Here is a 27,418-nt window from a genome sequence, read left to right as displayed (position 1 = left end):
TTTCTGGGGAAAATTATACGTTATGCATAATGTAATTCTGAACGGTTTCATCCTTTTTGATTAACACAGGCAAAAAACTTTTTGAGTAATCATACAAAAAATGTAAACTATTACCATACAGATTTCTGTTACCAGCAGCTGTTTAAGTATCGTTTTCTCAGAAGTTTGTTTTTCATTTTGCGCGCAAATGATATCCCAAAAAGCTTGCTAAATATATTCATTAAACTTTTTCTGTGTGTTTAGCAACTGTTTTTTTGACGTGAACCTAAACTGTTCTTAAAAATGAAACATATTTCTTTCAAAATTATTTTCTGCTAAAATTTTGGTAAATTGGTATTAATTTAATATTAATTTTTAAATTAAAAAAAACTAGATTTAAAAAGTTTTAGGTTAATATATATTTAGGTCATAAAGATCAGAAAAGCATAATGAAAAGTTTTATGAAGATACAAAAAAAGATTTTGAGACATGCGCGTAAGACAAAAAACAGACTTCTGAGAAAAAGAGGCTTAAAAAACTACTGTTAACAAAGATCTCTATGAGTATAGTTTACGTTTTTGTATGATAGCTGGAAAAGTTTTTTGCGAATAGTAATAAACAAGGTATCAAATTCTCCAGAATTAAATTACGCACAACAGACTTTTTTTTCTAAAAATCGAAAATATTAGAAGTTTAAACGTCCTTAGACCTTCTTAAATTTCAGCACCAGCATATTTCATTTGATTAAGAAACAGGGCTACGGTGTCGGAGGTAAAATAATCGACTCCAGTTCTAAGAATTTTGGAGCCTTTGACTCCGACTCTTTTATCCAAAAATTAGTCCAACTCCTAGACTCCGACACCGCAGCCTGGTGGAGTCGTGACCTCAGAGATAAAAGGGTCGACTCCGACTTTTGGGATTTTAAACATTTCCAACTCTCAAATCCGATTCCTTCCCCCTTAAAATCAGTCGGACTCCAACTCCGTAACCCTGGTTAAAAATACATAAAGGCAAAAAAAATCAGCCATTTGTTTGTCAAAATCAGTAAAACAACGTTAAAATCACAGAAAGACAATAATAATAATAATGAACAGCAGAGATTTGTTTCGAGGCGAAAAACCACATGCTTGTTTAAAAAAAGAAGATAAAAGAAAAAGAAAAGAAAGAAAAAACCTCATGGATAAGTAGACATCTGGCAAAATCCAGACATCCCTTTTGCTAAATAACCTTGCAGTTCGTCAATAGAAAATGAAGAAATTGAAAGAATATGAAGTGACAAAATTATTGACGATTTTGCACCTAAAATTGAACTCCTTGTACTAAACGAGCCCACGTTCCCGAAAACTAACATTGATTTTCTAGCATTCCTATCGGTTCTAGTATATTCTCTTTTTAAGTTAAGATTGTAAATCATATCTATCTTTTTAATATTTAAGACTGATTTCCAAAAAACAAGTGTAAAAATGTCTTCCTCATGTGTAAAAGCTACTTGATGATAAAAAATGTTTAGCGAATTCAGTTTCTCAGATTCTAATACTTTATTTTTCAGCAAAATTAACAGTTTAGAGACCGGTTTTTTTTGTTTGGACCACATTTAATGTAGCAGAGTGATTTTTTCCAATGTTTAAGTGCACAACTTCACAAGAGGTAAATTGAAGACCGAAAAAAAAAAAAATGTTTTTCCCAGCGTACTATTTCGAATCTGAATAGGGAAAAATAAATAAACAAGCAAATAAAGTAGTAGCATCTTTTTAAAAGTACAAAAACAGCTTTTCTGGAAAATTGAAACTTCAAAATTAATAATTTTTATCAATAAGAATATCGATTGCAACACTTTCTTTAAAGAAAGAAAATAAAGTATCTCCGATTTCTTTCTTTGACCCGTTGTTATAAAAAAAAACCACTGAGCATAGAATTAGTTCACCTAACTAAATAGTTATCATGAAATATTACACCATTTGCTGTTTCTCTTTTCGGGTAAAAAATAAAGTACTCTGTATTTCTTTTTTTTTCTTTTCCCAAAAATAAAAAAAATAATTAAAATTAAAAATGCTATAAACTTTAAACTATCTACAAGAGATGGCATTTTTGATTTTTATTAATATTTTTTTTTTAAACAACAATTTAGAACTTATTTAGAATCTGCATAATTTTTACAATTTTTCGATACCAAAAAAATTAATTTAAGCATTTTTGATTTCCTCTGAAAAAAGATTTGAAATTCTCACATAGGCTTTAGTGATAAAAAATTTGAATTGCTCAAAAAATTCCTTTAAAATGCTATTCAACTTACGAAACATCTTTTTTTTTGTACATATTCTACTGCAAATGTTATTTCCAATGAAGTGTGTTTGAAGCGAATTGGCATTAAAGTTTGGGTGGGATTTATATTTACTTTAAATTTCCTCGAAAGCACTGCTGTTAAGTTTTTTTGATCTGTTAAAGATTTAAAAAAATTGTTCAACTAAAAAATGGAGAATGAGACTGAGGTGTACTCGCCGAGATCTTTCGATAAAAATGTCACGCCAACCCCTTTGTCATCAATGTTATTTATTATTTTTTTTGAACCAATAAATATTCAACGTGAAGTATCTTTTTAAATTTAAAAAAAAAAATTGTGTGAATGCGATGAGTTGACGAAAAAGAATATTTGACAAACTTACCTTGCGAAATTTGATTTATTTTTACTTTTATTATTATTTTTTTAACTTTAATAACTTCTTTCATAAAAGAAAAATAAAGAGTTTTTTTTACAGTTAACATCATTTTGAGCTCAAAAAAAAAAAAAAAAAAAGAAAGAAAAAAAGAAAGAAAAAAAGCACAAGATTGTTATTCCCCGAAGTTCTATCATGAAGATAAACGAAATTCCCAGTATTTATTTTTATATTTACTGAAGCAAAGCTAAAATACGCATCTTAAGCAGTAGATGAAAAACAAGTTTTTTGACGATTTAACAGAGATTATAAATGAAGATTTACTTTACCAATTTTCAGAATACGATGTCCTTCATTGTTCATTTACACAATTTTTAAGATTAAAACTTGCTGGAAAACTATTTTAGCGCACTATGTTCATTTCAACATGAAGGCATTAGTACTAGAACTCGTGAAGGAATTATCAGTGTTTACACACAAGTAAATCCCCCCTTTTTTCATTAGGAAGCCAGCACGCATCAAATGTCAGAGTGTTCAGAGCGATTGAAGGATGATAAGAAACAAGGGTGGACGGAGTTCGTTGATAGTCGATACGTTTTTCGGCGAAAAGATAAACTGCACTGAGCGATGGAACGATCGAGATTGAGAGGGAGAGACGGATACTTGCGCCACCTGGTGAGCTCCAGTTTGGAAATAGCGACACCTCTCCTCCTTTTTTTTTCTTTCTTTTTTTCAGTTTTTCAGTTTCATTGTCATGATATATGTTTGGACGGGGAGGGAGAAAACATTAACCTTTAACATTCTTCTGAGGGGTTAGAGAAGTAAAAATTCAAAACATGAACATTTGGAGCAAGAAGGGACAATTAGTATTCCTGCCTAAAATATTTAACATTTCATCCCAAACACCCATATTACTGGTTCTAGAAAAAAAAAAAAAGAATCGTCTTAGCATATTTTTATTTAGAAATATTAAGGACTCAGAATTTCTTCACCAAAAACTGAATGCATAAATTAAATCTTTAGAGTGAAAATTAAAACAAAGCTTATTGACAATAATTATTTCACAGTAAAAACCATGTCTGCGGAGTCGGAGACAATCTCCTTTTGGGGTTAAGGAGTCAGAGTTGGGAGTCAAAATATTTTAATTCATTCAAAGACTCGGAGTCGAGTTTCATTATTTATTTAGCTCAATATTTATTTATTTCGACTTTTTTTGTTTTCTTCGATACTTTAAAGATACTTTTCGCCTTCTTTCATGCTTATTTCTTCTTTCTCTGACTTTTACTGGGAAATTAGTCTAAAATGTGCAATGTAAAAATTTAAAAAATATATAAACCTCGCGTAAAACTTTAAAAATAATAAAAGCAAAGTGTCATCGTAAAAACATGCTTCTAAATTTTAATGAAATAAGTTACGAAGACATTTTTTCCTTTCGAGTTCTTTGAGGAGAGCAAAAAAGCGCTTATTACACTACAAACTACAAATCCATCACTTAGTTCTATACCCAGGGGTGCCCACAAGGGGGGATTATGGCACAAGCTGCGCCATCAAAATTTTCGGGGGGATTCTAAAATTGCTTTTTATTGATTCATTTATTGATTTATTTTTAATTTAAATTAGTATTTATTTTATTTTATTTTATTCTGTTTATTTTTTATTTCATTTATTTAGTGTGTGTGTGTGTGCGTGTGTGTCATCGGCGTAGCACAGAAATTTTCTATTAAAATAATAATAATAATTAAAAATAATTAAATACATAAATAAATTTAAAATATTTAAAAGGATAAATTTATAAAAAATATTTTTAAAAAAATCAAAACTTATTTTTGAAAAAATAAATAAATAAAATAAAAAACGAGCTAAAAACAAAAAGGGGGAAGCGAGTTGAGGGAAATGGGGGGGGGGATGGAACCTCAGAGCCAGAAGGACGTAAGTCACATTATGATAATCACAGCGGAAATTTTTTTTTTCTGACGCATGCAAAGAATGGGACGCGCGCTCTTTATACCTGGTAAAAAATTGAAAAAGATTTTTTTAAATCAATGATGTTCACATGGCTCGATGTGGAATAGGCTTCTACAAACATGCAATGCACTAATAAACGGAAAGTCGCAATTTTGGAACTTACGTCTTTCTGGCTCTGAGTTAGAGTTGTTTTCTTAGTTTGTTAGTCATTGGCATTTCTATGAGATAAATAAATACACAAGTTGAATCTTTGGTTCCTTTATATTTTTGAACTGATCAATTCAAGCAATTTCTAAGCAAGAAATTTCCACTAATGGGCAAAAACCTTTATTTGGAGGTTTATTAAGTATTATAATGACTATTCTTAGAATTACCGCCATTTGTTATAGTCCACCATCTTCTTCTTCCGACGAATCTAATTCAAAACTGATTAAAAACAAGAGAAGGAAGCGTTGTTGAAATCAAGCATTCACAAGATAAGTTTTAAGTGCTTTTTTTGTTTACAATTTTGCAAGTATCGTGTTTAGTGTAGTTTTGACAAGTTGAGCTATGACCTTGTCAATGTGTACCTTGCTTTGGGGTAATAAAAAATGATATATGGCACTAAGTTGAGTTACTGTCGTAGTTTTGTAAAAGTATTCCAGCAAAAATCTGCAAATAACTCGTCTCTTTTTCGTTGAGCGCTCACACAGGTAAACATTGTCAAGGTTGCAGCTCAATGTTTTAGAACCACACTATTCAAGGCCGGCTCGGATCCAAAAAGGGTGGTAGATCGTGACCAGGGGCACCCTGGTGGGCGGTCATGAAGGGTCATTGTGACTTTTCAAAAATTTCCTTATTCGACAAATGTTTTCTGCCGAGTCGGCAAAAGTTGGAGGTATATTCGGCAAAATTTGGAGTTTCATTCAGCAAATTTAGAATTTCCATAAATATACAGGGTGTCTCGTTTTAACCTGCAAGAGCTTTATTTTAGCCCGTTAGTTCTAGATGAATACTTCAAATTGCAAAAATGATCAAAATCAGATGCAGAGTTAAGATATTGAAAGTTTGAAGTAAAAATAAGCGAGTTAAAAAATTCAAAATTTAACTTAAAAAAAATGAAAATAGTACGACCAATATTCACCGAGATATAAAACGCAGCGTTTTGTGACTTTCACCACTTTTCACCTGCCGTCAATAACACCTTTTGGGGGGAAATATAGCAGTTAACAAGTGTTTAAATTTATATGTGTGCATAGAGTCGTTTTGTAATTTGTTCGAGGTTTTGTAGTGTGTTTTCGCGTCCCACGGCATAACATTTGCATTTATTTTTGAATGGCAAGGAAAAATATAAATACCTAGCTTTTCGACCTTTGACGACCTGTTTTTCTTCTGAAAGAGCGATAAATTCCAATTTCATCTTCAGTATGGTCCCTGAAAACTTTGAATTGGAACATCTCTCCTTGAGTCTTGGTCGCACAAATGTCAAGTTTTTTGTGTCAGTAATAGTTTTAAGTGGAGATTATTTCCCTAAATATAAGTTAGAGGAACTGGGGCCCGTATATAAAGTTAAATTTTGTATTTTTAAGTCACTTTTATTTTCACTTCAAACATCCAATATCTTAACTCTGCATCTGATTTTGAACATTTTTGCAATTGGAAGTATGCATCTAGGACTAACGGTTTCGAAAATAAAGGTCTTGAGGTTAAAACGGAACACCGTGTACATGGAATATGCATTATGCAAGAAACTATTTGCGGCTTTTTTTTTTACATTTCTCATCGATGTACGCATAAAGGGTTTGAATACTTAGTCTTTCGTAAACAAATAAATTATTTGTAGGAACCTTGCGTGTAAAATAATCTTTGCTAAGTGTCAGCATGACATGACACTCCAAGTCCCCTGCATCTACCATTTTTACGGTTTACTAAGTGCCAGAAATAGAGAGGTGGACTATATATTAACAGAAACGAATCAACACAAAATTTTGACAATAACAACGAACTTGCAACCACAGAATACAAAATTCCTTTAAACTAATTTATTATAAAAATGATACAAGTTATCAAATCATATAAAATAAAACAGCATGAATTATGACGTAAGATTATAAGATCGTGTTCATAGGGAGAATTTTGAAGTTTATTGCTGTTGAATTCTCTCTTTAAATACAACTCTCATTTCCATCGGGTCGGAAATTGGAGCGGCATCTTCTGGTAATGAAACTTCAAAGTTTTTAACTATCGTTACCAAAAACATGAAAGCTTGAGTCAAGGCAAACCCTTCTCCAGCACAAGCTCGTTTTCCTGAAATTAAAATTAGAAATATGTTTAAATTTGTGCTCAATATTTCATCGTTTGCAGAGCATTTGAGCTCACGGCAGTCATGTAGAGCGTTTCAAAAGACTAACCGCGTAAATAATATTGAAATTTAAAAATTTTTATAGCCTCGTCTTAATATTGCTCCGATTTCTTTACAGTTTTATACCTTTTGAAATACCTAAATTGGAAAATCCTTTTCAGACATATTCTGCTGAAAAGTTCTTCCAAATGAAGTTTGTGTAAAGCAAGTTTGCCTTTCGATCAGGTTCTATAAATGCTTTAAATTTCCCTGTAGGCACTTATGTTTTTTTTTTTTGAATACTTTAAAACTGAACGAAAATTGTTCAAATCCAAGAGTGAACTTTCAAGAATGAACAATGATTTGACCGATATGTTTCAAAGAAAAATACGTTTGCTCGAATCTAGATAATATGTTCAAAAGTTAATAAGGTGGAGGGCAGCAGACACACATTTCTCCATCTCTAAACCCTGCTTTTCAACGTTTTACTTTTCAATACATATTTAGTTTGTTAATTTAATTTTTACTATTTTTCTTCCTTTAGAGGTATTTCAGTCTTTCGCGCTTTTTCAAAAATTGTTTTGCAGGAAAGTGCATTAAAGTTTCTACTTTAACTTTACCTAACAAATTTATCAATTTTTTAGAATGACCAATTTCAATCTATTCAGAGATATATAAGTTTTCTTTATTTCTTTCTTTTTCAATGTCTTTGAGCAAAATCTAAAAGTATTATATTTAAAACTTCTGTAATTTTGCTGTTGCTTGGTGCTAAAAACAGGTTATAGCGTTAGTGTTTTTGAATAAAAATTATTAATTTTTCTCTGTAGGCACTAATTTAGAAAACTTTTTTATTGCGATAAAAGTATCCTTAAAATTATGAAATGAAAAATCTTTCATGAACATGTTCCAGCTCATCATAAGCGTCCTATTACGAAACGTTCATCTAAAGCGAAGTCTCCGTGGTGCAATCGGCAAACGCATTCGGAAGAGGTTGGTGGTTCAAGCCCACTCGGGGTGTAATATGTTTATTTATTTTTAAAAAGTTGCAGACGCTGGGCTGGTCGACAGAAGCTATGCTTTTATTGAGCAACATAAGCTTATGATGCTTAAGTCAATAACGTTAAATTCATAAATTTAACTGTATCAACTGAAGCTTTATTCGATTCTTCAACATTGTAAACTTTTGTTGTTCAGTTTTTATATTTCTTAAATTTTATAATCCTTCTTTGTGTCCTAACTGTTTGGAAATTTGTATATGTGTACAGTAATAAAGCCCCTTTCTACCTGAATGTGAAAAGGTGTTCCAGCTGAGCAAGTTCCGTCAATCAGCATTATCAACTTCAGCATTATAAGCTTCTGTTATTCAATAAAAGCATAGCTTCTATCCGCCAGTCCCACGACTAACTTTAAAAAAAATTAAGATAGTTAACGGATAAATATGTTTTAAATTGCAAAAAGTTCTCCCTCAAATAAATTTCAAAACGTAAAAAAAATACGTATATATTTTTAAATTTGAAGTCTATTTCTGTAAGCTAGGTTCGCACTGAAAATAATGAAATAAAATAAAAATATGACTTCTTGATTACAACACTCGAATATTGCAGTCATTCTTAATATCTTTATATTTAGGTTAATTCTAAAGCAATCAATATATTTTAAATTAAAAATTGAAGGGAGAAATATAAGCGGTATAATCAAAGCTATTCGCACAAAGTTGGATACTGTCTATTTTTCTCTCAATTTTTTAATTTAAATTTTATTTGCTGCTTTAAAATTTTTCTAAATATCAAACTATTAAAATTAACTGCGGTTTTTGAGTATTGTAATTAAGAAGTCCTATACTATACGCATTAGTTGATACTTTTTAATGTGAACCAAACTTATAGACATAGTCTTTAGATTTAAAAAAAAATATTTTTTTATACATTTTAAACACTTTTACAAGACTGTTTTATGAGAAAAGATTCTAAAAATAAAGTTGTTTTAAGTCTAAAAAAAATACTCACCAGCGCCGAAGGTAATCGGCAAATCAGCTCTGGGTTTGTCGGGAGTGGCAATAAATCGAGAAGGCCTGAACTCGTCTGGGCTTTCATAGCTTTCTGGATCTTTATGAGAAGAATACGCATTCATCAATGTTATTGCTCCTTTCGGAATTCTGTAACCTTTGATTGTTGTATCCTCTGAAAAAATTAGAAGAAAAAAAAAAAAAAAACAAATAAATGGAAAAGAGAAATGAAAGAAAAGACTTGGGAAGAAGGGGAAAGGAGTGGGTGGAATTTCATGTATTTAATGGATACGTTTGTTTCAGATCAATCCTCTTACTGTTTAGCAACATCTATAGAACTACCATGAGTTTATTATTTTGTAATGTCTTAAATTTTCCGTTTTTCTGAAGTATTTTTTACATAATGGGTTATCAATTGATAATGTCCCTTTTCTTTCACATATTTAACCCCTTCCCCCTCCCTCTCTGTCAGAAAGTGTCTTACTTCACCTAACCCTTTTTCCACCCCTTGTTACATCAAACGCTATTTTTCATTTACATATTGTTAGAAAATTTTATTAACATATTGCTATTTTCGTTTCAACCAAAATGTGTGATGTCTCACTTCTTGTACCCCTTTCCTGTGTTAACTCACCTTTTCACGAAACTCAATCCCTTTTCAAAGCGTGACATTATTTGTGCACGATTCTTAAGGAGGTTACAATCTTTTAGATTATCAAATCTCTTCAATTGTAACGGATCCGGTGCGACTTCCACTTTCTTGAAAGGACGACACAGTTCGTGAGAAAAATACAGGGAATTTATTTACACTATGTACAGGAAAGATCGTCAACAACTGCTAAATTAAACATCAGCAATTAAGCAAATATCACTCAACACCGTAAACTCAACGGTTACACACGTATTTACTTCCAAATACGAAAACAACACAGCGAAATGCCTCGCAAAAAACAGAGCTAATACACTCTCAGTACAAATTCTCAATCGAAACCAACTTTTTATCACGCGGGACGCTTTTATAGACATCGAAAAGATTCCACAACTCTCGAAATGCTTCTCGAAATGCGTAGACCGTTATTTTATTTCTCTTCCTTCGCAAATTTTATCAATGAAAAATAGGGGATCGTATACTTCAGCCGAATGTACAGGGGCTGTATATTCATTACGGGAATTTATTTACAGGTTACGTTACTACAATAATTACTATTTACAGAATTTGTAACACATAGTACGTAATCTATCCAATAAATACGCGAACTGAGGCTATAAAAAATTATTTTGCAAAATTTAGTTCACATCGATTTTGTCCTCTTCAAAGTTCTCTCCATTCGTTGCTATGCACTTATCCCATCTTCTTTTCCACTCGTTGAAGCACCTTTAGAAGTAATCAGCAGTTAGACTTTTTAGTTGTCTCGTCGTTTCTCACTTTATTGAGACCAAATCTTCCCAGTGATATCCCCTCATCACATTTTTTGCATTTTGGAAAGAGGAAAAAGTCGTAGAATGCGAGATCTGGCGAACAAGGAGGATGTTCAAGGGTGGTTCAAGGGTTTTTTGCCAGAAACTGGCGAACAATCAATGCTGAATGTGCTGGTGCATTGTCATGGTGAAGGATCCATCCATCCATCGCTTTGAGTCAAGATTTGGTCGCACACGACGCACACGCCGACGCACACTCTCAAAGGCTTGAGAACTGTGACTCCGTGACTTTATCAATTCCCATTTTCAACGAACAATAAAAACAAGGACAAAAGCACTGCTTATTGGGTCGCAAGCAACTATCGCCTACACTTAGCTGGGAATAGTCCACGTTATGTCCGACTGATTACTTGAGTTCGCGTATTTATTGGACCGCTTATGAATTTTCAACTCTACCTTATCTGCAACTTGATCCCAATGGAACTAGCTCTTTACTGTTTTTTTTTCCTCTTTTTTTTGAACGATCTGAAGATGTTACAGGTCAAATTCAATTTTTGGAAGATCCATTTATTTCTTTAAAAAGTTGTTAAAGCAACTTTAAAAAATCTTAAACGCAGAACTTAAGAGAATTATTTTTTAGTTTCACAGAGAATCTCCCTTTTTAATCATAATTTGAATTTTAGTTTGCGCGCAGACGTATTTTGATTTTAAATTTGTATAACTGTTTAACTGAACGTTTTTAAATTTTAAATTCCGTGCTTTATGAAAAAGTGGGCTCATGATTAGTGTTCTGGCATGCAAAAACATATATATGATATTTATGATTAAAGTTATCTCGGGTACAAAAACGGCAGGAAATTATTTTAAAATTCGTTTGTTAGAAAGTGACACATGACGTGAACAAAGAAGAAATTTTTAAATTGAAAAAAATAATGACAAATTAATCAAAGAATTACTTGTGCATTCGAGGCTAGGAAAGATCGGGAAAATATTAGACATCCTGAGAACTTCATATATGAAAGCGTTGGTATATGGTAGTTTGCTTTTGTCTTCCAATGCAGGTTGCCTGTTGTGACCAATAACATCAATTAACTCCTTGTAAACTTTCTCTTGCTCTTCCGGATATGAAGCGGTCAGGTACACAAAAGTAGCGATGAGGTGCGTGACTCCCAGCACTCCGTCTCCCATGATTTGCAGAAGAGTTGCCATCAAAACTTTTCCTGAAACAATAGAGTTGAAAAGAATTGTCCTCCTGCAGTTATGAAGGTTAAATGATATGGAGCCAATTTGGGTTAAAAAATCGTGGGATATAAGAAAGAAAAACTCTTATTACTACACCTGAAATAAATTTTTGAAATTAAACTGTTGGTTACGGAAGACTAGGAGCAAAATCTTCTCGTAAGCAAAATAAAGTTTGGGATGGCATTCATTATTTTTTAAAAATATTTAAAATTGAAAACATCTGCAGGTTATTTATGATTTGGGTCAGCACTCTTAAATCGGCATATTCCACTTCACTGGCTAAGAAAAACCCCCTCCTCGCCACACAGGAGAAAACCAATTGGCCCAGGTGGGTCAAAGTTCAGTCGCGAGAAAAAATCGCAAGGGATGTAGTAGCGCCCTCTCAGCAGAGCTCACTCTAGTAATTTTGTCGCCCCAGGCGAGGCTAACTACAGCCGACCCCTGGCCATAATAATATAGATATATATTTTTCAAAAAATCATCGAGCATACGCCCACGTATTGCTGCAATTTGAGCTACAAAGGGGAAAAAAAAATGAAGAACAAATTTAATATTTTCATTTTTTCTTCTTTTTTTACCTCCTTACTTTCTGCCATCATGAAATTTGTCGCCCCTAAAATATGCCGCCTTTGGTGGTGGCACAGGTCGCCTATACCAGGAGTCGGACCTGCCTCTTAGTGAACACCTACAAACACTAGGTAACGTTAGTTAATATAGAAGGGATTCTGAGAGTGCCGCGTGTTTCCAAAAAATTATGAAGGCGTCATTGTTGTTGAAAGATGACACTAAAAAAAGATATTTTTCAAAATTTAGTGATCTTACATTTTCCTCCCCAGCAGGTCTACAAATGCAAAGTAACTGGTTTCGACTAGTTTGGCTTGTCATGTGAAAGGATGTTAAAACATTTAATTATGAATGTCACCTTCCCGACGTTTCTATGTGCAATTTACGTGTTTCTATCCACCCCATAAATACAAACGTCTGGTATAGTTGAAAACAAGGCTTTTCATTCTTCGTCTTTTTTTTGTATGATTAAATTTTGATGTTAATTTCACTTCTGTGTGTATTTTACATAAAATAAGCGCTTAGATAACGCTACTCGACAATTATTACTCAAAATAAGCAAAATAAAAAACACTAATAAAATAGTACAGTAAAACCTGTGAAGTTGACCTCCCTTGTAAGTTGACCACCTGTTTAAGTTGAGCACTAAAGTAGTGCACCGCAAGTGGTCAACTTACACAGGTTTCATCTGTATATAATAAATAGAAAAATTCATGAAGTCAAAAACAATCAGACGATATGCGCATTTTCAATGCAAAAGTTCATATCTAGTCTTTCAACCAATTAATAGTATGTTTAGTGTTAATCGCGCAATGAATAAATCTCAAAGCTTTTCATGTGATCAAGGAAGCAGCACAAAACTTGCTTTCTGTTCGTATGGACACAATAACTGTTATGTATTCTTATGAAACAACATAATTGTCATCTTGTCACATGAATTGCCATGCGTTCTTTTTCAAAACATCTGTCATTTTTATTTTCGATGCGCTTACTTGTAAAATGCTCGGCTGAGGGATCTCCTTTGCTCCTCCGGTCATTCCTTTCTGTCAAAAAGTAGTCAATAATGTCCCGAACGTTGTTTGGATCGAAGGTCGATTCTCTTCGGTCAATCATTCTGTAGGTCAGCGTCTCCATGCCAGCGACACTTTTTGTATAAGCCGGACGGAGTGGAATGATGATTCTCCTGAGAAAATAGAAAAATAAAATGAAATAATTGGAACCACGAAAATTGTAGGTATTTAAGTACTGTGTCTGTGAAATGGAACATTTAAAATAAACTACAGGACCAAAATTACAGACGCTGCTTAGTTTATATACTCACTGGGAAAAGTTAATTTCTGGAAGCCAATTTTTAGCTGAATTTAATGGTGTAGCTGAATTCCTGAAATACATTTTGGATGATTTTTAAATATTTATTAAAAACACGGTAACTGACTGATATTTTAAAAACAAGTATGTCAGTCAGTTATCATGCTCTATTATTATTTTTTTAATCGTCCAAATGTATTTCGGAAATTTAACTATACCATTGAGTTCAGCCTAAAAAATACAATATTCCGTGGGAAGGATTAATTTTACAATGTATATTTTGCGTTAAATATTATAAAATACATCTTGTTTTGCTTCCAAAATGTCAGTCAGTTACCCGTGTAACAGTATCGCCCATAAAGTATGATGGTTTTATACGTACTTCCTGCTACGCTAGTTCATTTTGTGCAATGGTTCTTGTTCAATTTCATATGACCAAACATGACGGTTACATGAAAAGCAATTTTTCTTTCTATTCACTGTCCAGGTAGAAATAAACACTAAGCACTAAGAAACCTTCATAGTCGAAAGACTGTCAAGATCTTTTCTCTTAATTTGAAAAACTCCAACCTTTTATTTTTTGATCTTCCCCCTTTCCATGATTAATATTTAGCTTCTGAAACAGGATGAATTCTTCAGAATTTAAAAGTTTCATCAAAGCTCAACGCTATAAAGCGGAAAGATAAAAAAACAACATAAAGCAGCTGAATATATCTTCATACTGGCAGTACTTTTTTCCAGCTAGTAATCTTCATTAATAATCAATTTTTTTGTGATCTTTTAACATGCATCTAGTGGTATTTTTACATGATCTTAAATTTTCATTGATGCCGTTTAAGAAAAAAATTTAGCGAGAAAGCAGTCTTAATAGAAGGGTTGTCCATAAATGATATCACACTATTTTCACCATTTGTGATCATTTCCCCTGTAGTCACAAAGTATCAAGGAAAGTGACACAACTTAAAATTTGGGGAAAACTTTACCCGTAACTTCTAAGATGTCCAGCTATAAGAGTATACTAGCTGTTAGGACGGATAGATTAGCCATCTTCAGCGGCCGCCTCCCTTTCTAACTTGAGAAAAAAAAACTAGAAGTTTGGCCTAGTGAACATCTATATTATTAAAAATAAAAATGGCTAGTTTTGATTTGAGGTAAAATGTATGTAATAAAGCAATCTTATTCAGTTACTCTTAAACTAAAAAAAATGTATAAAAGTACATTTTTTCACGTTTTTTTTCTTTTCTTCCTTTTACAAAATGAATAAGCAGGTATTTGCAGGGAAACACTTAATTATCATCATTGATGCACTACTCAAAAACAAAAGTACATTTTTTATGAAAATATTTTCTTTTTTACATTTTAATTCAAAGGAAATAAATACACCGACACACCGACTCTTACAAATTAAAAAAGAGAAAGACATGAAGAATTCCAAAATTTATAAACTTGACGATGAATGGTGAAATACTTCCTTATGGTTCAAGCGAAATCTTAGGAGAGATCTCCTGAACTTTAGTTTGTTTCTTTGTTAACTTATAAATTCCTTGTCAGAACTCTAAATAATCGGTTTCGTATTTGTTTTCAATTTCGATATTCGATGGATTTTTATTATTATTACTAGAAAATTGCCCGTCAAGGTACGACGGCTGGAAATTGCTTCGATTTGAAAGAAGCAATTGTCTGTTTGGTGATGCTTTGATAGTTAAAATTTTATCCCTAACTCCAGTGGATTAACCGAAAACTCCAAGAGATAGCGTACATTGTAGACCACTTTTTCGTTTCCTTATTCTCCTAAGTTTACAGTTTTGCCAGTAAAACAATTAAGTTGCCGGATCCAGTTCAGCCTTGGCAAAATAAAGCATTTCCCCTGCATGTCAAACATTGCCAAAAAATGTTATCAAATTATCATGCCGTGGAGCGAGTTCATTGTTGATGACGTCAGGAGCGTTACCCGATCAGTGAATTCGCTATTATGTATACGAGGAATTTATCCTTTAAATGCTCATCACCCGCCTATCGCCCCAAAATTTATAGCCCCCTTGAAGAGCCACATTATTCCTTTGTGGGCGATCGCCCAGTTGGGAACGACTTGTCCGAACAGAGTTTTGATGCATATTTAATGACAAGTTTGCCATAGGGGAAAAAAATGCAACAGAAGGATGTCCCTTTAGCTCCCTTTTTTACGTGTGAACATCCCCAAAATATAATACATCTCTCATAAAATGTTAGAAATTACTTACTTGGCGAAAAATCCGGTCATTAAGTTGTCAATTGGCGACATGTTTTCAAACAAAGTTACGTAATGTTTGATGAATTCTCTGTAATCTTCCTTTGTTAACGCATCGTTGTTCAAAACCAATCCGTGCATAATATTCATGATCCTCTCGGTAAAGAATTCTATGACGCCGATGGACGCATCACTTGATGTACGCAGTGTCTCTACTGTTGAGTTTAAATGGTCGTATAACGAACCGGCAGTAGCCTCCTTTTGAACTGTCAAGCCATATTCTTTGAAGGTTTGAACGAAGAATTTTCGCATAACTTTCCAAGGCTCACCGTTGAGGTAGGGAAGACCTAACAAGAAAGAGCGAAATTAGTTCCATTTTTTTATTTAAAAAAGTAACAATAGTTATTTCATCTGGTTATGAAAAATTTTTCCCTTTTTAAAATCGGTATAAAAAAATAATACGGACAAACGTAAAAAAAAAAAAAAAAAAAAAAAAAAAAAAAAAAAAAAAAAAACAGATATCCGCTTTTACAATTGCTTTTAGTTTCATTGCATGTTGACTTACTATGTTTCAAAATATTAAAGCAAACTTGTTTCACCAGTTATTTCCTTAAAAACATATTCAAAACATTTTTGAATAACTTTTTAAATCTCTATATTTAAATGTATAGTTTATTTGAGAGTGCTGTATATAAAATGACACACTAAAATATTGTGTTTTATATTACAGATTTGTTTCGTAGGAGACAAACTTTAAAAAAATTTTAATTGTGTACCCATAGTTCAAACTTATAAATCATTGTAAGGTTACATTTTGGAGCTTTTCAATTTCAAAGATCATTCAAATAAGATCTTATGTGAACCATTTTACTAATATTATATCCATGTTTAGTTGATTTCCCAATAAAAGAAAAAAAAAACCCCCTCAAATTAATTAAAACTGTTTTTTAAGTAAATAATAATTAATAAAAAGTTTTACAATTCATATTTATCCATATAATGAGTTGTGATTGTTGCTAGATTTACTTGACATAAGGAAAAAGAAATACTTCATCATAAAGTAAAACATTTTCTTGCTTCCAGTTTTGTAATGACATAAATCAAAATTTTGCTTTGAAATTCAATGTAAAATTTTCTAACATACAAGTTGAAAAAAAAAAAAAATATTTGAGTAAGCCATGTTCACTCTTTTTAAAACAAATTACTGAACTTATAATTGAATAATAAATATGAATTGTTACTTTAAATCCATAAATAATGGCACTCATTCTTAAAAGATCCAAATTAACATCTTAACTTCATTATTAAGAGTAATGTTAAACATGTTTACTCTTTTAAAAAAATTAATAAACTTATACTTAAAATTCAACTTAAAATTTGACTTTAATTCCGAAAAACTGAGGTACATACTTTTAAAATAAGCAAAAAAAAAAAAAAAACATAATATTTATTCGAAAAAATACAGGTAGAAAAAAGGGGTGCACACGTTAACTTTTTTCTTTTTTTTTCACACCTTTATTTTTAAAAAAGTGTTGTCAATTTCTTAGCACAAAAATGCCTCAAAGATTGAACAGTCATGGAATTTTCTGAGATTATCTTTAAAATAATTTCTTTATTTTATGGTATTTTTAAAAAATATCTTCAGATGTTCACGTGTGCCTCTATGGGAGGCGGGGGCACATGTGAATAGGTCTGGGGTACATATGAACACGATTAAAAAATGCAGGAAAATTCTTCAATATGAAGCATAAACGTATATAAATTACATTGAAGGGTTTGTAGCGAAAACTGCGTCAGTTTAAATTGTACAGTAATTGTATCATAAAGAAAACATTTCATTCCAAGCATATAAGGGTGAAAATCAGGAAAAGTGACAATTTGGTCATGGAAATATTCGATATTTGAAGATACTCAAAAATACAGATTTTTAAAAATATTAGGGGCAAGATCACAATGAACATTTAACCCCATTATAGGAGAGGGGGGGGGGTATTTGATTATTACAGATCCAGGGCTGTGGAATTGGAGTCAGGCTGATTTTGAGGTAAAGGAGTCGGAGTCGGAGTCGTTGGAAAACATACCGACTTCAACTCCGGGCTTCTTTCTTTCCTCTAATTTTCACTTATTCTCCTTACATTAAAAAAAAAAAAAAAAAAAAAAAAACTGACTAGAAATTGGTTCGATTTATGCATAAAGATCTACTAATTAGCAGCCAGCTGGCTTCTTAATTTATCGAGCTTACACTTTAAGTGATAGTTACTTCCGCCAACCCGCTAGTTTGATTGTTTTTTAACTTTCTTTAACTAATAGCAACTGTCAGCAAACGGTTTTGTTGCCTAACATTTACAGTAATTAAAAACAAAATAAAAAAAAATATATATTTTACTTCGTTCTTTGTCATGAAATAGTAAAAGGAATGTTTCCTTTAAGCAAGTCGGGACCCGTAGCTCGAGAAGAAATTTCTAAGGCTGTTCCAAAAAATCCGATAAAATATGTTTTTTTTTTAAATTTTTAATTTAAAGACTATATCTATGAGCTTAATTCTCATAAAAGTATGAAATAAAATAAGAATATGATTTCTTGTTTACAACAGTCAATAACAGCAGATAATCTTAAAAATCTTCATATTAAGGGAAAATGTAGCCAATAGTAGTAGTAGCCTAGAGTAGCCAATAAAATCAATATTCAAAATTGAGCGAAGAAATATAGTTATAGTCAACAAAGCTATTCGTACGAAGCTGTATACCGCCACATTTTGTGTAAAATTTGCTGACTTTTTATAAATTCTGAAATGAACGTGGGGGCGAACCTTCGCCTTTCAAGAAATTTTTTTGACTTTGCAAAAAAGCTTTTTTTTTTCTCTCTCTAGTTACAGCTTGAACAGCAAAAATTAAAAGCACACGGTTTGATCAACATCTATTTTTTAAACATAAAAGGGGAGCGAATTAATCCTTTTCAATTAAAAAAAATGCAGTCTATATATCGCCCCTACCCATGAGGGGAAAAAGATAAAATAAAAAAATTAAAACCCGGAGTTCGAGTTGGAGTCGGACATTTCAAAATCCAGGAGTCGGAGTCAGAGTCGGCGATTTCCCTTCCGACTCTGCAGCCCTGTACAGGTGAGCTAACTATTATTACAAATGTTAAAAATTTTTGAGCATTATACATTACCTGTATAATTTATATGAGTAATATAATATAAATATGTAGTTTTTACAAAAATTTTAATTTATATTGATAGACATTGAATTATAATATCATAACATCTCACGCTGAAAACTTCAATTTAAAAATATTTTTAGAAAACTGAAATTATTAATAATAGATTGAGGAAAAAATAACACAAATTAATAGTGTTTAAGTTAAAAAAAAATCTTAAAACAAGCTTAAAAAACAAAGCTAATTCAAGACAATAAAAAATACTGAATAGTAACGTTCTTAGTCACGTTACTATGATTGTCTTTGTAAATCTGCATATAAATGAGCTTACCTCCATCAAATGCGTGTTTCATCAAGGAAAACACAACTGGTCTTAGAGTGAAGCAATCAGATTTGGATACGTGGGCCTCTCGTAGAACTTTCACAGTTCCGAGATTGACGTATAATTGTCCGGTAATTGTGAAACTGAAAACGTCACCATATTTCTTCTTCATCTCATCAAGCTTGATGTGTCCGGTATAGTGACCCAGAAACGGCCACATTCCCAAGTAAGGAACTCCGACTGGTCCGGGAGGTAAATTTCTGTTTTTTAACACATAGTAAATGATGGTGAACAGGACGACTATTATTGAAACATGAAGAGGTGACAAAGCGAAGAGGATTTCTTCGATGTTCTTCAACATTTTGGTAGATTGAATTCTGTCCTGTAAGATAATACAATGATGGTGAAGTAATTTATACAAAAAGAACTTCTTAATTTCTGCTGATAAAAATCTAAGATGGTGCTAGTTTTATACTTAAAGCATTTAACCTTACATCAGTAGATCGCAAAACTAGTTTGCACTAGCCCTAAGTTACCGCCCCCTAAGCCACGGCTAAGACAGAACTACATGCTATATACCAGACAGCCCGGTAATCATGTCTCAGGATCTGATAACCGGGCTGTCTGGTATATTTATATTGCATGAATTTTGCATTAGTTATACGTAATAAGAATTTGAGTCCATCTGAGGGGAACAGCAGACTAAAACGTTTCTTTTTCTTCAGATACAATGTTTTTTCTGTTAATTTAAGGACAAAAACATTCATTATTTTTCATGTCCGTTAACAAAACTTTTATTGACTAAGATTTCAGGTGAACACCTTTTTGTAATCACTCTCGAAAATAATGCAAGAACCCGACGAAATTTCGATTCGGAAGTTGTTCCGTTAAACGCGTGAAGAAATAATGCGAGGATTCTGCCAAAAATTTGGCAGATTGGGGCTCTATAATTCGGTTTCAGCTTAAATCGCTGCAAGTGGTGGCACAATCGAACACTTTTCTTGTTAAAGTGACTGTTATAGCCCAGTAAAGAGGGGATTCCAACAAAAATTAGGATGAATAAACTTATACGAGTATCCTTTGTCCACAACTGAAACTGGTGGCGACCATTTTTTGCCTTTCATAAGTTAAAAAAGAGTTTAAGTTGCCACTTAAAAAAAAACGTAGCTTTTATTGTACCGGTAAGTAAACAATACAAATAATGTAATAATCAACCATGATTAAAAGAAAAATAATTAATAGCAATCAAAATGTACTGTACATGTCATTCCTCTATTTTGATTTTTTTTTAAATTAACTTTCGTTCATTTTATGGAAAGTTCTTGGAATGGTTTCGCTGTATGAGTTCTGGTATGTGTTTCGAGTGAAGCAGTTTTGGTTAGATCTCGCAGTTTCTGGTTTAAGATAGTTAGCACGTTTATGTTTTGATACGGATGAATTGAGAGCAGGTTTCATGGACAAAGAGTGAAATAGTTACGCAATTCATAAAGTTTAAAAAAAAATCAAATTTGAATTTGCCAAATTTAATTTTAAAATAACAATAAACGCAAATAAATTTTTCACGCTGGATAAAATGAAACTGAATATTTATTTTTAGCAATGGTGATTTCAAATTACTTTCAACGATATCTCTCCATTCTACGAAAGAACTGTAAGTTTCACATGTGGCTGTATAACTGATCAGATTCGCGCTGATTTTTATGACATCTTAGCATAACCTAAAAACTGCAAACTGTTGTATTACTTTAGTTTTTAGTTTACAGAGAACAAAAATAAATCTTGCCTAAAAATTAAGAAAAAAATGGAAAACCCTGGTAAGGAAACATTTTGCTGAATAAAAATTCATCAGCCCAGATGAGTCAGTGTCGAAAAATCCAGTCCAGGTGGGAAAAACCCAGGCGTGGGAGCATCGAATCGAACACTCCCCCTCCCCCCCTCCGTCGTTTTTCAAGGATTAGAAGAAAATCTGTGCAGATAGTCTCCGAGTGAAATTGAATAGGTTATTAACTGTAGTAGAGCGAAGCACGTTTTCACAACACACTAATTTACAGTGTGCCCACAAAGAAGGATCATGGTACTCGACATACCCATTCAATTTTTTGGGGAGGTTGTGTGTAAAGGACCTTTTTCTCACTTTCAAGGGAACTGTTCTCGGGGGAGGGGTGGTGTGCAAAATTTGGGTGCTGCTGTCTTATGAAGATGGGTATTCCTGCCAATTGAAATTTTACACAACGTGCAAACGCGCATATGCGTTCATACTTGCCCGATGACATTACAGGTGAAATAAGTAATGCACGACAATACGTACGGACAAGAGAACACTCACCTGGGGCATTAACCATTATTAACGCAATCAACGCAATGATTAGTCTCATATTGGATGAGTCCACCTCAAAATCCGTTTAAAACATGATAAGCGCGTATTAAGCCGTGATTAAGTATTGGCGAAATAATCACTGATTGTTTAAAATACGAAGCTTACTCCAATTAAACTGTGGTTCCTCCTTCCCAGATAAGAGCAGATTGTGGAAGTCTTGATTTCCTTATCACATTCGCTGCCCTCCCCATTTCCTACGAACTCCATGCCTTTGACTTTTTCACAGAATGCCATCAATGCTGAGCCACACAATATTGCAACTGGAATTTTGTAGTACTTTTGTTACAACGAAAAGTTTGACCGGCTAATATCAATGTACGTTACGAATGATTGGACGTTTTTACGTCAAAAGCAATCCCAACATCGATCGCAATTTAGTAAACAGATGTACCTTTATGGCGAGCTTACACTACTGATAAGTTTTTGACTCCAATCTTACAATTCGGTGAGGCGCAGTCAAACGCTTCTCTCAGTAAATGTGACGGCTATGTTTCAAAAAATAATAAAAGTATTTTAACAAGAATTAGAGAATATCTCGAACATGACACGAGCCAATTCTGATTGCTTTTTGCACCAATACATTTTAGAGATTTGCTCAATCAAACATCTTTTACAATTAAAAGAGTACATTCTGTATCGCTGGAAGCAATGAAAATCTAATCTTTGGGAAATGTTTGGGGGTAAGCACCTCTTTTTTAGGGTAGGTGTTACTGTTGACAAACTTTTGTTTGACCAAAAAGGATCAGTTTAGATTACAGTAACCCCTCGTTACTTCGCGCTCGTCGGGAGACAAAAAAAAAAAAAAAAAAGCCATCTATCCGAAAACGTGACATAATCGAGGTCATAAAAGTAACGATTCAACTAACATACAAACTAATTTCATGTGCACCAACAAAAATATTAATCTATTATCATATCAGAACTAGTTTCTCAATGAAAAAAAAGAAAAGAAAAAGAAAATTAGCTTACCAATGTGTGGGATCGTTTAACAAATTTAAAAAGTTTTTTTTCTGAAAGAGCATGCTTAAAAACATAGGATCTGACCATTTTTTTTAAATAATTTGTTTTAAGTTTAATATTTAAAAAAAAAAATACTTAAATCGGTGCACTTTCATTGTTTACGCTTCTGTCGTGTGACATCACAGATGATGAAATGCCACTCAGTGTTGCCATTTACAGATCAAAATATTTAATTCACGTCTTTACTCACGTGTACTGGCAACGAAAGGGTTGATAGCAAGCTGAGAGCGCAATATTTAATTTGCTTCTTGATTATCATAGCGTGGAAACGTGGTAGAAGATGCGCCAAATTGCATCATTTGTGACGTCATAAAGACCACGCCTTGTTTTCAAAATCGGACGGTTTAAAAAAATAATTAAAAAATAACTGTGGGGAAAATGAAAGTATTTTCTGGGTCCATGTGTTTTTTTTTTACTCATTCTATCAATTTCAGTGGCTAAAAGTGGTACTTTTGACTGAAGGAAACAACCCCATTGTTCTTGTAATAATATGTATAAAAAAAAAATATTTCTATTGTTTTATGGTGGAATACGAATTGAAAGTTGAGGCCTAAACTTCAACGAATTAAGTGAATGAAAAGCTTACCAATTTTGTTCATTGTTTATTGACTTAAAAAGAAGAAAATACTTTTTCTGACAAATATAACTTTCTGTCTTTGATATCAAATGTGAAGCATCATTTTTTCTAAAGTATATTTATTCGGGGGACAAAAGAAAGGCGCGATATATCCGAATGAGCGATATAAAGAGGCACTATGGTACGAGGGATATCTGTAGTTTAAAAAATCGTGAATTACCGTATTTTTGAACATATTTTTTTTATGTGTCAAAAAGTTATACTTTTGCAACTGAAGTTTATGATTATGTTTTAAAACTAAGAAATTACTAGTTAAAGGTTTGAAAAAAATATTAGGAAAAACTTCTATGCCTCCACGTAAAGAGCTTAAAGGTTTTTTTTTTTTCAAGACTTGATAGGAAAAGTGGGAACGAAATCATTATAGCTATGGGCGTATGTTAATGGTATTTTCTCCAACTCAATCATCTAAAAAAACGCAGTTGTAATTGCAAAACCAGTTTTGTGAACAAAAGGAAACTTTACAAGGAATTGGAAAACACGCTCTCTATAATTACCTGTATGTAACGATGTGTGGAAATTAGTCTGTACTTTTTAAGAAGCAAGGTATATGATTTTAGTACATTCATAGAAACAAATAATGATATTTGTTATTAAATAGTAATTTCTGAAGTATTTTCGAGCAAGAACATTTTAAAGAAACATCATGCAACTAAAATCCATACTTCCCCAGCAGTTGCCCCTAAGCAACGTTTGAAAAAAATCCAGGTTTTGTTGAAAGAAACCGAGCCCACCTCGGGTTTTGATGAAAAACCCAAACTTTTTCATGTTTTTTGCAAGACTCATTTTCATCGCAGTCTCTATTTATACCAAATTACTGCTTTGCTCTGTTACTTATTTCCATCATAGAGTTATATAAAGTTTTAAGTTATGCATCTATTCCTTATCAAACATGTTTTTTAAATGTGCAAAATTAACAAAAAAAAAAAAAAAGAAGGATGTAAACGATGCTTTGAAAAAAGTTTTCGTTGTAATCCTGAAACACATTATGCAGTAATATATGTTTTGCAGCTTGTTCTCACAACCAATGATGCAATTTTATGAAAAAGAGCCATATCTGCATATCGATGGCATAAACCATAAACATGAATAATTAAAAAATTTATTGACTTGGAAAGTTGGAAATTAAAATTTGAACGCTATTAAAATCAGTAATTGATAAGTCACATAGTAACTCTTGCATGCAGTGATACAGAAATGTGCCATAAACATTCAAGTATGGTTATGGTTTAAGGAATGCATAATTTAGGAAGGCAATGTTGGATTCTTTTTGTATATTTCATGAGGTTATTGTGACTTAACCTTTTCACTTGACAACCTTGCATAAAGCTGTTATTAAAAAAGAGATACCATGTTGCAATTCATCAAAGAATTTTTCCAAAAATTGCAAAAAAACTAATTAAATAAATAAATAAAAATAAAATAAATAAATCTTTGACATTGATTTAAATAATCATTGCTTATTAAAAGTAAATCAACAACGTTTTATCACACAAAATTAGTAGAATACTGTAGATACGCGTTTCGAGGTTACAAGGAATCCATTTTTCAATGCAAAATAGAGACATCACCAATAAAGACATCTAATTGGATGTCTTTACATCTAAAAGCTCACTATTTTGCATTGAAAAAGGGTTTCCTTGTAACCCGGAAACACGTGTCTGCAGTATTCTGCTAATTTTGTGCGATAAACGTTGTTGATTTACTTTTTTTTTCTCTGCACAAAGGTATATATTTTTTTGTCAATCATTGCTTACATTAATCTCCTAAGCATGAAAAGAAAAAAAAAATGTGAAATCGATGTGCGTTTTTAGTTTCTAATATTCAATACATTGTCCAGAAAGAAAGATGTCTTTCTCTTCACATGGTATTGATCAATGTAGTAATAATCAGTTTGCTTCTGAAGTAAATGTTTAAAAAATGCAATAAATTCTGAAAAATCCCACTTTACCGGGACAGTGGGGGTTTTCAAGTGGGCCCGCCCGTTTGAAATGAAAACACTCTCAGGAAAAAAAAAAACCTGCCCTTTTTTTTTTGCATCCGGGTTCGGCTTGACGAATCCTGCCCCGAAACCATTGGTTTTCACAATTATTATACTCATACCCCACTTTTGTTGTAAATAATAATAATAATAATAATAATAATAATAATAATGATAATAATAATAATAAAAAGAAAATTGAGTAAAATTTAAAATTTTAAAAGTAAGCTCATAAAAATACATTGGAAGAGCAAATTCAAATTTTGACAAAAAAAATTTAAATGAAATAATAAACGATTAACTAAAACAGAATCTAAAATTATTAACACTTTTATTATAAACACATGGAGAAATTTGCACGTTGTGTGGCGGATATTTGCAATGAAAATTATTTATACATGTTTCTGATTTAAAGATTCGTTTATTCAGTAAAAAAAAAAAAAAAAAAAAAAAAAAAACTCCGCTTCGCAAAAAAAAAAAAAAAAAAAACATCTCTCTATCATATTTTTATTTTTTCCTTACAACTGTAACAGAAAAATATGCACGTTTAATTGTAAGTTTCTACTAATGCGTAATGGATAAAAATTGCATTGAATTGATTCTCTTTACGCCTTAATGGAACATAAGCTCACAATGCTGGCAGACAGATCCCACTCCAGAACCCGGAACTATAGTGTAGTGTGCCGATCGGCGCTTTTTCCCCTTCGATTCTTGAAGACAAAATGTATGAAAACCGCTAGAGGGCAGTGCGGTCGAGGTGTACGTTCAATTTCGCGGTGTTTACATTAGTAGACGCGGGATTTTGTTACAATTTAGTTCCGCGTTTCTCTTTTTTTACCTTTATTTCGTGAATATTTCATGAAACAGCGTTTAAGGCTTTTAATGGAGGCATCAAAGTTTAATATTAGAAGAAGTAAAGCTTCACCTTGTTTCGTACCAGGGTGCAAAAGTGGATACAAAACATGCAAAGAAAAAGTTTCGCTTTTTAAAGCTCCAGCAGATGAAGAAAAACTAAAGAAGTGGAACTCGTTTATTCCCAGGTTAGATAAAGTTTTTGATAAATATTGCTCAATTTGTGCTCTGCATTTCGAAAAACATTTTATTGAAACGCATAATGAGCATATTATAAATGGTGAGGAAGTTTTGATTCCCCGGGGAAAACTTTTTTTAAAAGACGAGGCAATTATGACAATTTTCCCAAATCTGCCAACATACTTTACTAAAAAAATACCAATGCAAAGGTCCATCAGGAATTATGCAGTTAAGAAAAATGTTCCCTGTTTGAAAAAAATAAAACTTTATCTTTCCGCAGATGAAACTGAAATAACCACGTATACAGTTCCACGTTCTATCTATTATAGATGAAATTGTTCATATTAATTTGCCTAACGAATATTGGGTTTGTATGAAATTTAAAAAATCTCTAAATATTGTAGTTTTTGTATATAATGAAAATTATGTGGAAAATAATATTGACGATAAAAAGATCATTATTGAAGTAGAAGAAAATTTACAAATCAATGCTACTATTTTGGTCAAAGGTGTAAAAGTAGATTATCCTGTTCTTCGACTTAGACTGAGAAGCCCTGATAATTTTAATTAGCTTCAAGAATTTAGAAGCAGTTTTATTTTGTAACTAGCGGTACCCGCACGACTTTGTCCGAAGGAGAAAATTAAAAGGTCATTTGATTAGCCTGTATATTTACAAATAATGGATGATGAATTTCTCGCCAATTGGCTATGTTCATTCGCTCTTTCCATGTTACGATTCCACGTCAGGATAATTTCGTAATTTACTCGTCCATCTTATGATAATTCTGCTTCGGAAACTGTTTTTAAAATTTAAAAATAAAAAAGAACAAAATCGAATTTTCGAAAATTCGCTTCGAGGTGCACACCCCCATGCTACAAACTAACTTTGTACTAAATTTCATGAAAATCGGCCGAACGGTATAGGTGCTGTGCGCGTCACAGTGATCCAGACAGAATTCCGGACAGAAATCCAGAGAGAGACTCGGCTTTATTATTAGTAGCGAAATAAAAGACGCGCTGTTATTGAATACTTAGGGGCCATTCATTAATTACGTAAGGATGATTTTGGCAATTTTTGACCCTCCCTCCCCCATGTAAGGTTACGTAAGAATTTTCACCCCCCCCCCATTCTTATGTAAGATTCCATTTCGTTTTTCAAAATGATAAAATAACAAATCTTGAATCGTTACATCACTGGAATCGTTATTAA

General features: G+C 32.4%; 1 protein-coding gene across 1 annotated transcript in view; it reads right to left on the bottom strand.

Moving 5' to 3' along the window:
- LOC129220892 (uncharacterized) overlaps positions 1-27,418 on the bottom strand; it is a 52,110-nt gene that overhangs the window by 22,862 nt on the left and 1,830 nt on the right. The window contains exons 2-7 of the mRNA XM_054855326.1: positions 19,174-19,546; positions 15,697-16,030; positions 13,141-13,331; positions 11,299-11,562; positions 8,925-9,098; positions 6,728-6,884 (exon numbers count right to left, since the gene is read on the bottom strand). Of these exons, the coding sequence (XP_054711301.1) occupies positions 6,728-6,884; positions 8,925-9,098; positions 11,299-11,562; positions 13,141-13,331; positions 15,697-16,030; positions 19,174-19,546 (1,493 nt within the window). The remainder of the gene's footprint in view (positions 1-6,727; positions 6,885-8,924; positions 9,099-11,298; positions 11,563-13,140; positions 13,332-15,696; positions 16,031-19,173; positions 19,547-27,418) is intronic.

The sequence above is a fragment of the Uloborus diversus genome, chromosome 4 (assembly GCF_026930045.1).
Source record: "Uloborus diversus isolate 005 chromosome 4, Udiv.v.3.1, whole genome shotgun sequence".
Classification (NCBI taxonomy): domain Eukaryota; kingdom Metazoa; phylum Arthropoda; class Arachnida; order Araneae; family Uloboridae; genus Uloborus; species Uloborus diversus.
The sequence above is the reverse complement of the archived record's forward strand: the minus strand, read 5'-3'. Positions and strand labels throughout refer to the sequence as shown.